Here is a 15,397-nt window from a genome sequence, read left to right as displayed (position 1 = left end):
CTAAACAAACACCGAACCTTGTATATGTATCATAACCAATCAAAAAGCATATATTGCAATATCGCTAGAGCCACACTTTTCCTCATCATCAAGGTCACCAAAATGCTCAACTTTCATTTATCATTTCCTGAATACACTACTGCAATCTCCCGCTTTCTGGCCTACCTCTGGCCTGTCTCTCCCCAATGAAATCCATCATTACCTCTACAAATGTCTTCACTTTACCCACATCCCAAACAGAATACTGTGTAACTTCTTTACCATCACTCATAAAAGCCTCAATCATTGATGTCCTCACTCCATCCCACCCTCTCCAATCCTCCACTGACAGCCGCCTCACCTCCACACTGATCACCTCCTTTCACTCCTGCACCCAAGACTTCTCTTGAGCTGTCCCTCTTCTCTGTAATGCACTACCTCTCTTCCAGCCTCTACTCCTTCAAATGAGCCAGCCTCTAGTCCTTCAAATGAGCCCTCAAGACTCGCTTCTTCATACAAGCTTTTCATAACTCTACTGAGTTACACAGACCTTCTCCCTTCCCTCTCTCCAAGCTGAACCTCCTGGCTCCTGGCTACTCACCGCCCTGACCACCAGTGCACTTCTGTTACTCTATCTCCAATCTCCCCACCGATGACTGTAATCCTATCTGTATACCCACTAAGTGGGTATAGGGTAATTGCATGCTAATTACCCTTACTCCCCCCCATCACTGCTTGCTTCTACGAGCTACAGTAAGTATCTGTCCTACACTCTACTCTACTCCTTCTCCCCTTTTGCGGTCTATTATGTAGCATATAACATTATATAAACATGTTCTTGTCACTGTATGGCATTGCGGACTTATTGTGGCACCTTGCAAATAATAGACAATAATAAATAATACTAATAGCAGCTAGGATTTGACCATGCATGACTGGCCATCTGATAAAACCGGGACCACCGCTGCCATGCATGTACTGACACTGTCCATCCCTACACTGCACTCTGTACGTGGAGCCTAAACAATCAGATAAGTGCAATTCACTGTAGTCCAGCACATGTCAGATGAAACAGAAGTGGACAGGTTCAGCCTCCCCCGAGAGCTGCGCGCTCATCTCCTGCCGCTGGGAACCAATAAGTTAGCCGTTAAAGAAACTAACATAGCAGAAAATTAGTTTTTCCCTACAGTGTGCTACTTTAAGACACTTCTTTTAGGAATTGATTGCATTGTATTGAAGGTGGAAGATTTGCAACAAATTAAAAATATAGCAAATAAAAAGGACTAGACTATAGAGCATTAGCAGTGACAGAATTTAGAACGAAATCTATTTATTTGTGAATGAGCGCCCTCTACTGACACAAGTGATCGGTGAAAGGTAAAAACTCTCAACAGTATGCAGTCACATTCAGAATGCCGACAGTGACCAAAGGTTAACATTACACACGCCTAATTTATGAGCATAGAGAGGTGTCCTCTTTCATGACCTACGCTGGCCATACTCTAGACCCTCAATGGTGCACGTTTTTCAGGTCTCCTCACAGAATCACGGTGAAATAATTAGCTCCGCCTGTGGATCTTTTAAAATAAGTCAGTGAAATAATGAATCCACCTCTGCACCTGCTGGGTAAACCTGAACGGTTCTTGAGGGAAGAGTTTGGGAACCATTGCACTAGACCAGAGGTTCTCAAACTCGGTCCTCGGGGGCCCACACAGTGCATGTTTTGCAGGTCTCCTCACAGAATCGCAAGTGAAATAATTAGCTCCACGTGTGGACCTTTTAAAATGTGTCAGTGAGTAATTAATACACCTGTGCACCTGCTGGGTTACCTGCAAAACATGCACTGTGTGGGCCCCCGAGGACCGAGTTTGAGAACCTCTGCACTAGACCAACTTTCAGCCATCTAGTTGGATGGTTGGAATGAAGATGTATGGAATCAAATAACAATTAGCAATGAGCTCCCAAACTATGAGAACTGGTCAAAATCTATTTGATTTAACAACTCGTCCGAATGACAGCTTTAGTCCATTTTCCGGGGTTTATGAGCACATTGCTAATGGTCACTTGCTTCCATACATTACCAGATTCTCATTACAAACACCCAACTAGTTGGATGAAAGTTGGTCTAGTGTATGGCCAACTTTAGACATGGACTGAGTAATTTATCATGAATTTTGCATCCTAATCTGTATGAGGGAGAGGTAAGAGACCAGAGTTCCTATTTACCAAAGAGGGAGGGCTTACAATTGACAGGGTTACTGTGAAATGTATATCTTGTGCTCTGGGACCCTGATTTCCTCCTTCTGCAACCAGGAACAATGGCCCCTTACCGAATACTAGGCCCCTTACCGAATACTAGTTACAGGTACAATCTACTGTTTCTCTCATTCAGGGGCGGCTGTTAAGAGGTGTTTTTTGGCTGCTATGAAACTCCCTGCAATGCAGACGTATGAGGGATTACTGCAGACCAACATTACCTCTAAGACTACCCGTACAGAATTTTTCATACCCCACAGGTACCTTGGGTGAATTGCTCACCCACTGTTCACAGCAGACAATCTGCACACAGTGGGAAGTACCACTCACCCATAGCCACCCAGTGGTATCTTTTATATATATTCTGCAACTTTCTGTCTGCTATACTTGCTCACTTTCATATCTAGGTTCATAGATAATTCTGCTGTAAACTTATCAGGACCGTCCAAGGAGGAAGAGAACAATAGCAGATACCGGTCGCACTATTTAACTGATTAGATGAACAAGGTTGACACGCTCACTGATGTGTTCACTGCCATGGCACATACATGAGCAGCAGCTGTCTAATAGCTGCATTATGTTAGGAAATCTGTACCTACGCCTTTGTGTACCGTGCTGTTTATGTCTTATTTGAAAAGACACATTTGGAGGTTTATTTCTGATATGAGACATTTGATTTTCTGTGTTTCAGGCAGTTCCTTTTATTGTATTTCTACCAGAACCTCGGGGGTACCGAATAAGTGTTGTAGCCTATATTCAACAGCTCCCATTATAACATATTGTCTGACTGACAGGATGACAATGTAATTGAACTGATTTATGCAAAATACTTGATGTTTACTGTGAAATTGCTACAACACCAGAATTTGAGAGGTACTGAACAGACGCTGTGACCTTTATTCAACATGACCCTTTTCAATAAACTATATATATATATATATATATATATATATATATAGATATATATTTTTTTTATATTTATTTATTTAATTGATCTATGAATCACATGCAACATTTTCTCTGCGTCAGACAGACCCTCTCTATTCCTAAACTCATACCGGTGTTTAAGACGTACCTAACTTATATTGGTAGTAGTAAAAGGAGGCGGCATATGCACCTCAGTCTCCCTCCGACTGTGCCCACCCACCACTTTGTCCACCTTCCCTTCTATCCGTCACCCCCCACCCCTTCGCTGGTCTGTCGCATCTCACCCACTACCTTGCATTCACAGCTCTCTCAGGGGCAGATGTATTAACCTGGAGAAGGCATAAGGAAGTGCTAAACCAGTGATATGTGCAAGGTGATAAAGGCAACAGCCAATCAGATCCTAACTGTTAATTTACATATTGTAGCTGATTGGCTGGTGCCTTTATCACCTTGCACATATCACTGGTTTATCACTTCCTTATGCCTTCTCCAGGTTAATACATCTGCCCCTCACTATGATATCCCTTCCTCCAAGGTGACCAGTCAGGTTCTCCTATAAGGACAGAGTCTTCTGTCTCCCTAGCAGTGGGGTCGTTGGGGCGTCCTGGCGTCTGTTGGAGACGGGACAGACCTTAGAGAATTATTCTTTTTAGATGTGCAACGCTACATCATTTTGAAGGATAAATACCCAAGAACCGATTTAACTAATGAGATAACAGCAGACTTGTGAACTTGGGCAAATGTCTCTAAAAAGTCAAAATTGCCATTTTTTCCACCCATTTTTTTGCATTTACCTTGAGTTATGTCGCAGGCTATGGATACCCACTCCAGGGCGACGTGGAATCCACTTCCTTCTTTATCGTCGTCCAGCTCATCTTTTTCTACAGACAGCAGAAGGACGTGAATGACTTGCGCCTCAGCGGAGAGAACGCTGTGCACCACAATGAACGGATCACCGAGCTCTTGATTAAACTTGAGCTGTAATAAAACATGACTTCTAAAACATGGCGTCTAAACAAACATCAGTATAAAAAAAGTACAGAAGCATTAAAAAGAAAGAGAAAAAAAAGTTTAATGAAACTGAACATAGGGGTTAATTCAGTACTGATCGCTAGGCTGCGAATTCAAGCAGCGGACGCTCAGGTCTAAACTGCGCATGCACGTCGCACGGGTACAAAGCGGATCGGCGCTCAGCGATGGGTTTGTGCGAAGGATCCATTCGCACGGGGGCGATCGCAAGGAGATTGACAGGAAGAAGGCGTTTGTGGGTGGCACCTGACCGTTTTTAGGGAGGGGTTGGAAAGTGTCCAAGCGTTTGCAGGGAGGGTTCCTGACGTCAATTCCGGTCCCGGACAGGCTGATGTGTCTGCAGCTGCTGAGTAAGTCCTGGGCTACTCAGAGACTGCACAAAAACGGTTTGTACAGCTCTGCTACACAGGCGCTCACACACACGCAAAGCTAATACGGTCGGTGACTATGCGAACGCAGGACTGCAAAAAAAACCTAGCGAGCGATCAGGTCTGAATTAGCCCCTTAGTCCTAAGACAGGATCTCCCTGGTGATATTTTTCCACTTTAGCTTTCACAGGGAATCTGTACTTTCATTATAATAGACGATAAAACGAGAGTTGGAAAATACGTCACAAAACGGCCTGATTCGGGGTAAGGAGCAGTTTGCACCATGGTAAAACCATGGTGGGGCAGATTTACAATGTGATCTAGAGCTTGGAAGAGACTTGTCCCAAGATACATTCAAAAATATCTGTGTAAGAAAAAAAGGTTTGCAGCATTTGTAAACTACATGCAAAAGCAGACATTATTTACCCTGCAAAAAATAAATAAAATGCATTTGCTCCCCTTGCACTGTAGCATGGCTTATTCCAGGTGCAAACTAGTACTTTTTTGCGCAATTTGGTCCTAGCTGTGCGCCAGGAACAGATGATATTATAACGTCTTTTATAACACACTAATTATAGTGGTGTTTGGTCAAAGGAACTGCAAAATAATACTTAGTGCCATAAGATACTGTATGTCCTACGATGTAAAACTGTAAGTGGATGTTACAGGGCATTTAAATATATATGAAGTACTCACTGCCCATTTCCCAGATACAGATTCTGCCGGCTCTACAATGTGAATGAGATACAAGGTTCCTGTCCCATCCGAGAGGGTGACCCAGGAGGGCGAGGTGAAGTGCATGGAAGCACAGAGACGACGGTCGCAGGCGCTCACGTCACTTGGAAACCTGAAGACTTCCGCCGGTTTCCCCAAAGTGGTGTCCTGGGAATAAAGAGGGCAAAAATACAACAATGAGCCAGCATATAATGAGACAGGATAATTATAATAATGACGTACTTCAGCTTCTGCTGAATGGTCGCTTACAGAGCGTGTTGAATACAGAAACTACTTGAAGAAACAGGCTCTGCTTTCAAGTGGGCAACATCTGAGCACTTGGCGCCCAGGGTGAGAAACCAAATAACACAAGGACTGTCAGAGCAATTGGCAGATGACCACTCAAACTGGCAGATAGTGCTCAACAGGGCTGGACTGGGACTAAAAACCAGTCCTGGCATTTAAAGCACACAAGCCCACCATGGCGCCAGCGCCCAGTTCCTGGCGTCGTCCTCCTCCTGGCCCATCGAGCAGCCACCCCAGTTATCAGCCATGTGACATCATGATCTCACGGCGCACCTTACATCCACCCTGCCGATCAGGGCGCCAGGAGGCGGAGCTGCTTGGCCAGGCCAGGCCTCCAAACGGCTCAGCCTCAGACCAACGGCCCATCCAGCATTTGCCAGAAGTGGCAGGTGCCCAAAGCGCCCCTGATAATCCATCATCTGCCAACCTGATTGGCGAGCACGCCCACAAATGCTCAGGGGGTGAGTGGAAGTACTCTTGGGCACAGCGCTTGTTTTGTGCGATACCCCATAACCAGGGGCCCGCATATGCTCAAAATGATGCAACCTACTGCAGTGAAAGCTACAGACTGCACGGCAGCGCGTCACAGGTATACGTATGGAAGGTGGTATCCGTATCGCATAGTAATTATTGTTCTCCGGATAATGGGATTTTCTGCAATCCGTAACACCAGTACAAAAATCTACAACATTACATTTACATACTGCTCCTGCTGTTTCTACCAAATTATTACGTACAGGCTGAGAATCCCTTATCCAAAATGCTCGGGACCAGAAGTACTTTGGATATGGGATTTTTCCGTATTGTGGAATAATTGTATACCATAATGACAGATCATGGTGATGGGACCAAAGTATAAGTACAGAATGCATTTATGTTTCATTTACACCTTATACACACAGCCTGAAGGTCATTTAATACTATGGGGTATATTCAATAACTGTCGGAAGCTGCCGTCTTGTCAGGAAGACGGCAGCTTCAGACAGTTTTAGGTCGGAAGGGGTTCCGACCTATTCAATACGGCCCCATTTATTCCGACAAGTCGGGAAACCCGACTTATCGGAATGCACGCTGATCGGCGGCTTCAGCCGCCGATCAGCGTGCAATGTCGGAAGCGGGGCCAAACCCGACAGATTTTAGACCCTTTTCCGTCAATCTCAATCAGACTTTAAAAAAAGTCGGATTGTGATAAGTGAGCTGAGAGCAGGAGACGGGGGAGCAGCGGGGAGAGCAGGGACCCAGCAGCAGCGTCTACCCGGCTCCAGCAAGCAACGTCCCGCTTGCTGGAGCTGGGTGGACGCTGCACTGAGCCTCCGCTGCTGCAGCCGCTGCCCCCCCCCCCCCCCCCCCCCCCCCCCCCCCCCCCCCCCCCCCCCCCCCCCCCCCCCGTTTCCTCCTCTTCTCCCCCGTCCGCTCCGTCTCCTCCGCTGCTCTCCCCCCCTGGCGCCAAAGACATCTCCTCACCTCCGGCGCCGTTGACTGCTTCCCCCTCAGCTCCGGCGCCGCTGACCGCTCCCCCCTCACCCCCGGCGCCGCTGACCGCTCCCCCCTCACCCCCGGCGCCGCTGACTGCTCCCTCTGACGCTGCTGTCAGCGCACCCGCAGCGCTGACAGCAGCAGCAGGTCAGGAAACAGGGAACGGCCAAATCCGACAGCCGTATTTGGCCGCTCTTTTGAATTGGGGTTGTCGGGTCCATTCCGACAACTGCATGTCGGAATGGACCAGACTCTTATTGAATATACCCCTATATATTTAATAACTTTGTGTATTAAACAAAGCTTCTGTACATTGAGCCATCAGAAAACAAAGGTTTCACTATCTCACGCTCACTCAAAAAATTCCGTATTTTGGAATATTTGGATATGAGATACTCAACCTGTATCAGCAGTGCTGCTCACAGTAACTACAGATTAAACACAATCAGGTCTGTGTGCAGAACATTGTGACCGAGAAGCAGCAATAATTCCAATTCATTTTATTGTACGTTGCTGCATAACCAGGTGCCAGATAAGTATCTGTATTTATCACAGGCCTCGCCCACTCCCCCCCCAATCTATGGATTTACCATACACCTGAGACAACCCCCACCTTCTCGTCATGAGGCTCTCACTCTCCGCACAGGGATCCCTACATAAGAGATTTATAGCTACAAGTTCTGGGAACTCCATTTTCCAGCAACTGTCCCCAGCGGCTGACTGTAACTTCTATTGTCATTCTGTCATCCTTGAAATGTAACCAGACAGTTTTAGGACACTGCAATATGGAGATGCAGTGATAGGTTTTATTCCAATAAATTTATAAATACTAGTTTTGTTTTTTTTTGTAGTTTTTGGAGAGTTTGGGGAGAAGGGGGGGGGGGGGTTGTGAAACACGGAAATGTATACGGTTAGTCTCTTCAAACCGTTACGTACATTTGGTTTGGCATTCTGTATTATTATAGTGATACATTTCCAATCGAAGGAAACAGATACAATCAGTGATATATAATACATTAAATTATACACATACACACATCTATCTATCGATAGAGAGACAAAAGAAATATATGACCCAAAGTGGATACTATTATCATGTACCACCAGAGCAGAGACACCTTGACGTGGCTGGTGGCTTACCGTATGTTTGCAAATATGAATAACGGAGATCTCTGCATTGCTATTATCTTGTAGTATGCAATTCTCACTTGCTGGTCCTTTGTGTGTACTGGGGGAATCTGTTTTGTTTTTTTATCACAAACACAATTATGTGCTTATAATCTATGGTCAGTTTGCATCATAACTACTCCTGTGAATCTATTATCTTTACTATCTTAATAAATTGGGACGCTTTGATTAGTGAGGACATTACATATTCTTTTACAGAGTCAAACACCTATTTCAGATTATAATTATAATGTATCATTGTGCCCATTGGTTATGATAATGTCGATATTATCTTAAACCATAAAGCTATACCTTTAAACACAGTTTTACCATGGAGCCGCTGCGGCCGCTAGACTTAATACACACGCTACGTACTTTGCACGCTATTTGCGTACAGAGTCCCGTACCTTATACGGACTTAGCGTACAAACGCCGTGCCGGGGGTACAAAGTACACACAGCACGCACACACTCTTGATATACTTTAAACCTTATTAGTAATGCAATGCAATGATATTATTACACTCTAAACCTTATGCAGCAAAGCACTGCAATGATGTTACACCTTAAACCTTATGCAGCGCTGACGGTACAAAGTACCCGCTATGCGTACACACCTTATCAATACACTCTTAAACCTTATACAGTTTGGTAATGTAATACGCTTTAAACCCTAGCAGGGAAAAGAGGACACAACACCGATTTGTAGTTTAAACACTGGGCTCCGAAACCTCAGCGTATATATCTGGAAGGGGATGACAATACAATTTATACACTACAATATACAACAGAGTAAATGGCTACAGTCAATGTACATACGTGAGAATATTCGCTTGCGCAACCTGGTCCAGTCCTCCGCTCATCAGGTAGATAGCGTTAAGAGTCTTCTCGCCGGCCAGGCAGCAACAGGCTTTTTATACACTACTTCCAAAAGCAATACAATGGATACTGTAATCCCTTTGTCCATTGGACACAGAGATGCATCTTTACATTACAGGAGAGGTCATAGGTTGATTTGAAAAGGTGGGCGATGTCTTTCTCAACTGCTCTTGTGGGTGGTCTCCTCTGGATTCCCGCCTCTACTTCTGCACATAACTATACGCAGGAACATGTGATCTTCCTCTAACCAACACCGGAATGTTACCCTTAAAATACCCTACAGCTGGATACTAGACATCACCTTATAACCTTAGTCTGTCCCTTCCTATCATGCAAAGGTGAATCCCTTAGTCCTGGAATCATTTAAACTGTTGATACTTGCTGATGTGGTGCAGGGGAGCTATGTGTACAATGTGCACTATTTGGGTTAAATATGTAATGTTTTGATAACCCTCTATGCGATCACAAACTCCGCCGTAAATACCCATACCACGCGCAGGACCGCGGGAGCGATAATACGCAAATTGCGGATATGTGCACGCACGGCGGAACAAGTGCACGCGCAGCGGGCATGTGTGTGTTGTTAGTAGGTAGTGTGTGTGCTACAATATTTTTCGACTTTGACAGTTACCTTGCCAAGTATATAGGACATGTTATACTTGGATATTATATTATCTTCTATTATACAATGCATAATTATTTATGGCATTTTTGCCTGCTTTTATCATGCTCAATGTTTTATACTCACATGCACTCAATCAATACAGCCGTAACGCCTGGTTATTAACAGAATAGACCTCAATCCCATCAACATTATCCTGCAGCGCCTTGCTCCCGTTACTGAGAAGTAGTCTCCAGGGACAGCCCAGCATCTCGAAGGGGTGCTGGGCACACCCCTAGAGTGAGGTAACAGGTTTTCCAGCAAGAACACGCCCCCCCCCCCCCCCCCCCCCAGTGACAAAAACAGGAGGACTTCCATGGAGTCATGTCCCCTTTCCGCAAAGCCACACACCCTTTTCAGTCGCAGACACCGGTGCCACCACTGGCCCCTGACACTTAGTGCACACTGATGTGGGTGGGGCTTCATAACGAGATTTGTATCCTTGCTCACCTTACTGTAGGTAAACCCTGTCAGGAGAAATTCCTTCTCTTTCTGGAGTTTGGGAGCTCCCAAAATTATGGGGAAACCTCCCAGATATTCCAGGAGACCAGCCATTCATGCCATATGCTCTAATGGGTGCACCCAGGCCCCTGGAGCCAGGAAAGCCCACACCACACACCCATGGCTTTAGAAGTTGATAGTACCTGTATCTTCTCTATGGCTTATTACACAGTAATAAAAGTGGGGTAACTATAATTCAATCACCGTCACTAGTGGGTGGCTCTAGTGGCGGATCCTTATATTCCGGGGGGGGGGGTTCTCAAACTATTTTGCTCTGGGACCCAGTCTGACAATTATTTATTTTTTTACAGGACCACAGAACAGTGCCCCTGTATGTTATAAGTATCACACTTTTTATGATTTTACATTTATAATGCACATTATCCCGCATATAAGTTTTGGCCATCCCATAGCTCCCTACTTTTCAGGAGATTGAAGAGGGACTTGAAAATAGGACTTGAGGCCTCTCTGTGGCTGCTGGCCATAGTTCCAGCGATTTACCCTGCATGCAAAATATGAATAAATGTATTTACTCTCCTTGCAGCGACGTGAATGATTACTGTAGTTTTCAAAAGGGCCTGATCCAAAGTTGTGCATCAATGCCACCGGCGCAGCTGCGAATGTGGACACAACGACTGTACGAAAATATGCAAATGCTGCAGCCACCAGGATTTGTACTGAGACGCCCACTGCTGGCTTTGTGAGGCCCACCCGCTGTGTACAAAGACGAAGCGCCGGTCGCAGATCAGTCGATTATCGAACTCCTGGGAAGCCATTCCTACAAACATTGGCTGACGCAAGCCCGTCGCCTCTCATGTGCAGACGCAGTTGGCTGATAATCGGTCGTCTCCACACAAAGAAAAAATGGTGTTTTCTACATCAGTTCCAAAGTCACTTAGTAATGACCACTCACCGTCCGCAAACAGGACTTCAGGGTCCAACTTTTAGGAACCAGTTTCAGCACAATTTAAATATATATATATATATATATATATATATATATATATATATATAAATAAGATTTTAAACCTACCGGTAAATCTTTTTCTCCTAGTCCGTAGAGGATGCTGGGGACTCCGTAAGGACCATGGGGATAGACGGGCTCCGCAGGAGACATGGGCACTTTAAGAAAGTCTTTAGACATGGGTGTGCACTGGCTCCTCCCTCTATGCCCCTCCTCCAGACCTCAGTTAGAGAAACTGTGCCCAAAGGAGACGGACATTACGAGGAAAGGATTTTGTTAATCCAAGGGCAAGATTCATACCAGCCCACACCAATCACACCGTATAACTTGTGATAACTACCCAGTTAACCGTATGAAAACAACATATCATCAGTTCAATACCGATGCAACTATAATATAACCCTTATTAAAGCAATAACTATATACAAGTATTGCAGAAGTAGTCCACACTTGGGACAGGCACCCAGCATCCTCTACGGACTACGAGAAAAAGATTTACCGGTAGGTATAAAATCTTATTTTCTCTTACGTCCTAGAGGATGCTGGGGACTCCGTAAGGACCATGGGGATTATACCAAAGCTCCCAAACGGGCGGGAGAGTGCGGATGACTCTGCAGCACCGATTGAGCAAACAGGAGGTCCTCCTCAGCCAGGGTATCAAACGTATAGAACTTTGCAAATGTGTTTGATCCCGACCAAGTAGCAGCTCGGCACAGCTGTAGCGCCGAGACCCCTCGGGCAGCCGCCCAAGAAGAACCCACTTTCCTACTGGAACGGGCCTTGACCGATTTAAGTAACGGCAATCCTGCCGTAGAATGTGCCTGCTGAATCGTGTTACAGATCCAGCGAGCAATAGTCTGCTTTGAAGCAGGGCCACCAAGCTTGTTGGCTGCATACAGGACAAACAGTGCTTCTGTTTTCCTGACTCTAGCCAATCTGGCCACATAAATTTTCAAAGCCCTGACCACATCAAGGGACTCGGAATCCTCCAAGTCACGTGTAGCGACAGGCACCACAATAGGTTGGTTCATATGAAAAGATGAGACCACCTTAGGCAGGAACTGAGGACGGGTCCGCAATTCCGCTCTATCCATATGGAAAATCAGATAGGGGCTTTTATGTGACAAAGCCGCTAATTCCGACACTCGCCTAGCCGAAGCCAAGGCTAATAACATGACCACTTTCCAAGTGAGGTATTTCAACTCCACCGTCTTAAGTGGTTCAAACCAGTGTGACCTAAGGAAACTTAACACCACGTTAAGGTCCCAAGGCGCCACCGGAGGTACAAAAGGAGGCTGAATATCCAGTACTCCCTTCACAAACGTTTGTACTTCAGGGAGAGAAGCCAATTCTTTTTGAAAGAAAATGGATAGGGCCGAAATCTGGACCTTAATGGAGCCTAATTTTAGGCCCAAATTCACTCCAGTTTGCAGGAAGTGAAGAAAACGGCCCAGATGGAATTCTTCCGTAGGAGCATTCCTGGCCTCACACCAAGAAATATGCTTTCGCGATATGCGGTGATAATGTTTTGACGTCACGTCCTTCCTAGCCTTTATTAGCGTAGGGATGACCTCCACCGGAATGCCTTTCTCTGCTAGGATCCGGCGTTCAACCGCCATGCCGTCAAACGTAGCCGCAGTAAGTCTTGGAACAGACAGGGCCCCTGTTGCAACAGGTCCTGTCTTAGAGGAAGAGGCCACGGATCTTCTGTGAGCATTTCCTGTAGCTCCGGGTACCAGGTCCTTCGTGGCCAATCTGGAACAATGAGGATTGTTCTCACACTTCTTTTTCTTATTAACCTCAACACCTTGGGTATGAGAGGAAGAGGAGGAAATAGATAGACCGACTGGAACACCCACGGTGTCACTAGGGCGTCTACAGCTACTGCCTGAGGGTCTCTTGATCTGGCGCAATACCTCTGTAGCTTCTTGTTGAGGCGGGACGCCATCATGTCTATCTGTGGCAGTTTCCACCGACTCACAATCTGTGCGAAGACTTCTGGATGAAGTCCCCACTCTCCCGGATGTAGGTCGTGTCTGCTGAGGAAGTCTGCTTCCCAGTTGTCTACTCCCGGAATGAACACTGCTGACAGTGCACTTACATGATTCTCCGCCCAGAGAAGAATTCTGGTGGCTTCCGCCATCGCCACTCTGCTCCTTGTGCCGCCTTGGCGGTTTACATGAGCCACTGCGGTGACGCTGTTTGACTGAATCAGAACCGGATGGTTGTGAAGCAAAGTCTCCGCTTGCCTTAGGGCGTTGTATATGGCCCTTAGTTCCAGGATGTTGATGTGAAGACAAGTCTCTTGACTTGACCAAAGACCTTGGAAATTTCTTCCCTGTGTGACTGCTCCCCAACCTCGGAGGCTTGCATCTGTGGTCACCAGGATCCAGTCCTGAATGCCGAACCCACGACCCTCGAGAAGGTGAGCACTCTGCAGCCACCACAGGAGTGACACCCTTGCCCTGGGGGACAGGGTGATCAACCGATGCATCTGTAGATGTGACCCGGACCACTTGTCCAGTAGGTCCCATTGGAAAGTCCTCGCACGGAACCTGCCGAAGGGAATGGCCTCGTACGATGCCACCATTTTTCCCAGGACTCGAGTGCAGTGATGCACTGACACCTGTTTTGGTTTCAACAGGTTCCTGACCAGAGTCATGAGTTCCTGGGCCTTTTCTATCGGGAGATAAACCCTCTTCTGGTCCGTGTCCAGAATCATGCCCAAGAAAGGCAGACGAGTCGTAGGAATCAACTGCGACTTTGGAATATTGAGAATCCAGCCGTGTCGCTGTAACACTTCCAGTGAAAGTGATACGCTGTTCAGCAACTGCTCTCTTGATCTCGCTTTTATGAGGAGATCGTCAAAGTACGGGATAATTGTGACACCTTGCTTCCGCAGGAGCACCATCATTTCCGCCATTACCTTGGTGAAAATCCTCGGGGCCGTGGAGAGACCAAACGGCAACGTCTGAAATTGGTAATGACAATCCTGTACCGCAAATCTGAGGTAAGCCTGAAGAGGCGGATAAATGGGGACATGAAGGTATGCATCCTTTATGTCCAGAGACACCATAAAATCCCCCCCTTCCAGGCTTGCGATGACCGCTCTTAGCGATTCCATCTTGAACTTGAACATTTTCAAGTATAGGTTCAGGGATTTTAAATTTAATATGGGTCTGACCGAACCGTCCGGTTTCGGGACTACAAACAGGGTCGAGTAATATCCCCTTCCTTGTTGAAGGAGGGGAACCCTGACCACCACCTGTTGGAGATACAATTTTTGTATTGCCTGTAATACTATCTCCCTCTCCTGGGGAGAAGTAGGTAGGGCCGATTTGAAAAATCGGCGAGGAGGCACGTCTTCGAATTCCAGCTTGTAACCCTGAGAAACAATTTCTATCGCCCAGGGATCCACTTGAGAGTGAACCCAGATGTGGCTGAAACCCCGAAGACGTGCCCCCACTGGGGCGGACTCCACCAGCGGAGCCCCAGCGTCATGCGGTGGATTTTGTAGAGGCCGGGGAGGACTTCTGTTCCTGGGAACTAGCTGTGTTGTGCAGCTTCTTCCCTCTGCCCCTACCTCTGGCAAGAAAGGACGCACCTCGCATTTTCTTGTATCTTTGTGATCTGAAGGACTGCATTTGATAATGCGGTGCTCTTTTAGGCTGTAAGGGAATATAAGGCAAAAAACTTGATTTTCCAGCAGTAGCTGTGGAATCTAGGTCCGAGAGACCTTCTCCAAACAATTCCTCACCCCTGTAAGGTAAAACCTCCATATGCCTCTTTGAGTCGGCATCACCTGTCCATTGGACTCTTCTGGCAGAAACCGACATAGCGTTTATTCTAGAACCCAAAAGACTAATGTCTCTTTGAGCATCTCTCATATACAGGACAGCATCTTTTATATGCCCTAGGGTCAATAAAATAGTATCCATATCTAGGGTATCAAGCTCCTCTGATAAGGTATCCGTCCATGCTGCTACAGCACTACACACCCAGGCCGACGCGATTGCCGGTCTGAGTAAGGTACCTGAATGTGTCTAAATGGACTTCAGGGTAACCTCCTGCTTGCGGTCAGCAGAATCTTTGAGGGTAGCCGTATCCTGGGACGGCAGGGCTACCATTTTGGATAAACGTGTTAAAGCCTTGTCCACCCTAGGGGATGATT

At 46.4% G+C, this 15,397-nt stretch overlaps 1 protein-coding gene across 2 annotated transcripts in view; it reads right to left on the bottom strand.

The window, feature by feature from the left end:
* The window catches only part of NUDCD1 (NudC domain containing 1), a 350,323-nt gene that overhangs the window by 222,945 nt on the left and 111,981 nt on the right, over nt 1-15,397 (bottom strand). For both annotated transcript variants that reach the window (XM_063924501.1, XM_063924502.1), the window contains 2 exons: nt 5,256-5,441; nt 3,957-4,140 (listed from right to left, as the gene is read on the bottom strand). In XM_063924501.1, the coding sequence (XP_063780571.1) occupies nt 3,957-4,140; nt 5,256-5,441 (370 nt within the window). The remainder of the gene's footprint in view (nt 1-3,956; nt 4,141-5,255; nt 5,442-15,397) is intronic.

The sequence above is a fragment of the Pseudophryne corroboree genome, chromosome 5 (assembly GCF_028390025.1).
Source record: "Pseudophryne corroboree isolate aPseCor3 chromosome 5, aPseCor3.hap2, whole genome shotgun sequence".
Taxonomy (NCBI): Eukaryota; Metazoa; Chordata; class Amphibia; order Anura; family Myobatrachidae; genus Pseudophryne; species Pseudophryne corroboree.
This window is presented reverse-complemented; position numbering and strand designations above follow the sequence as displayed.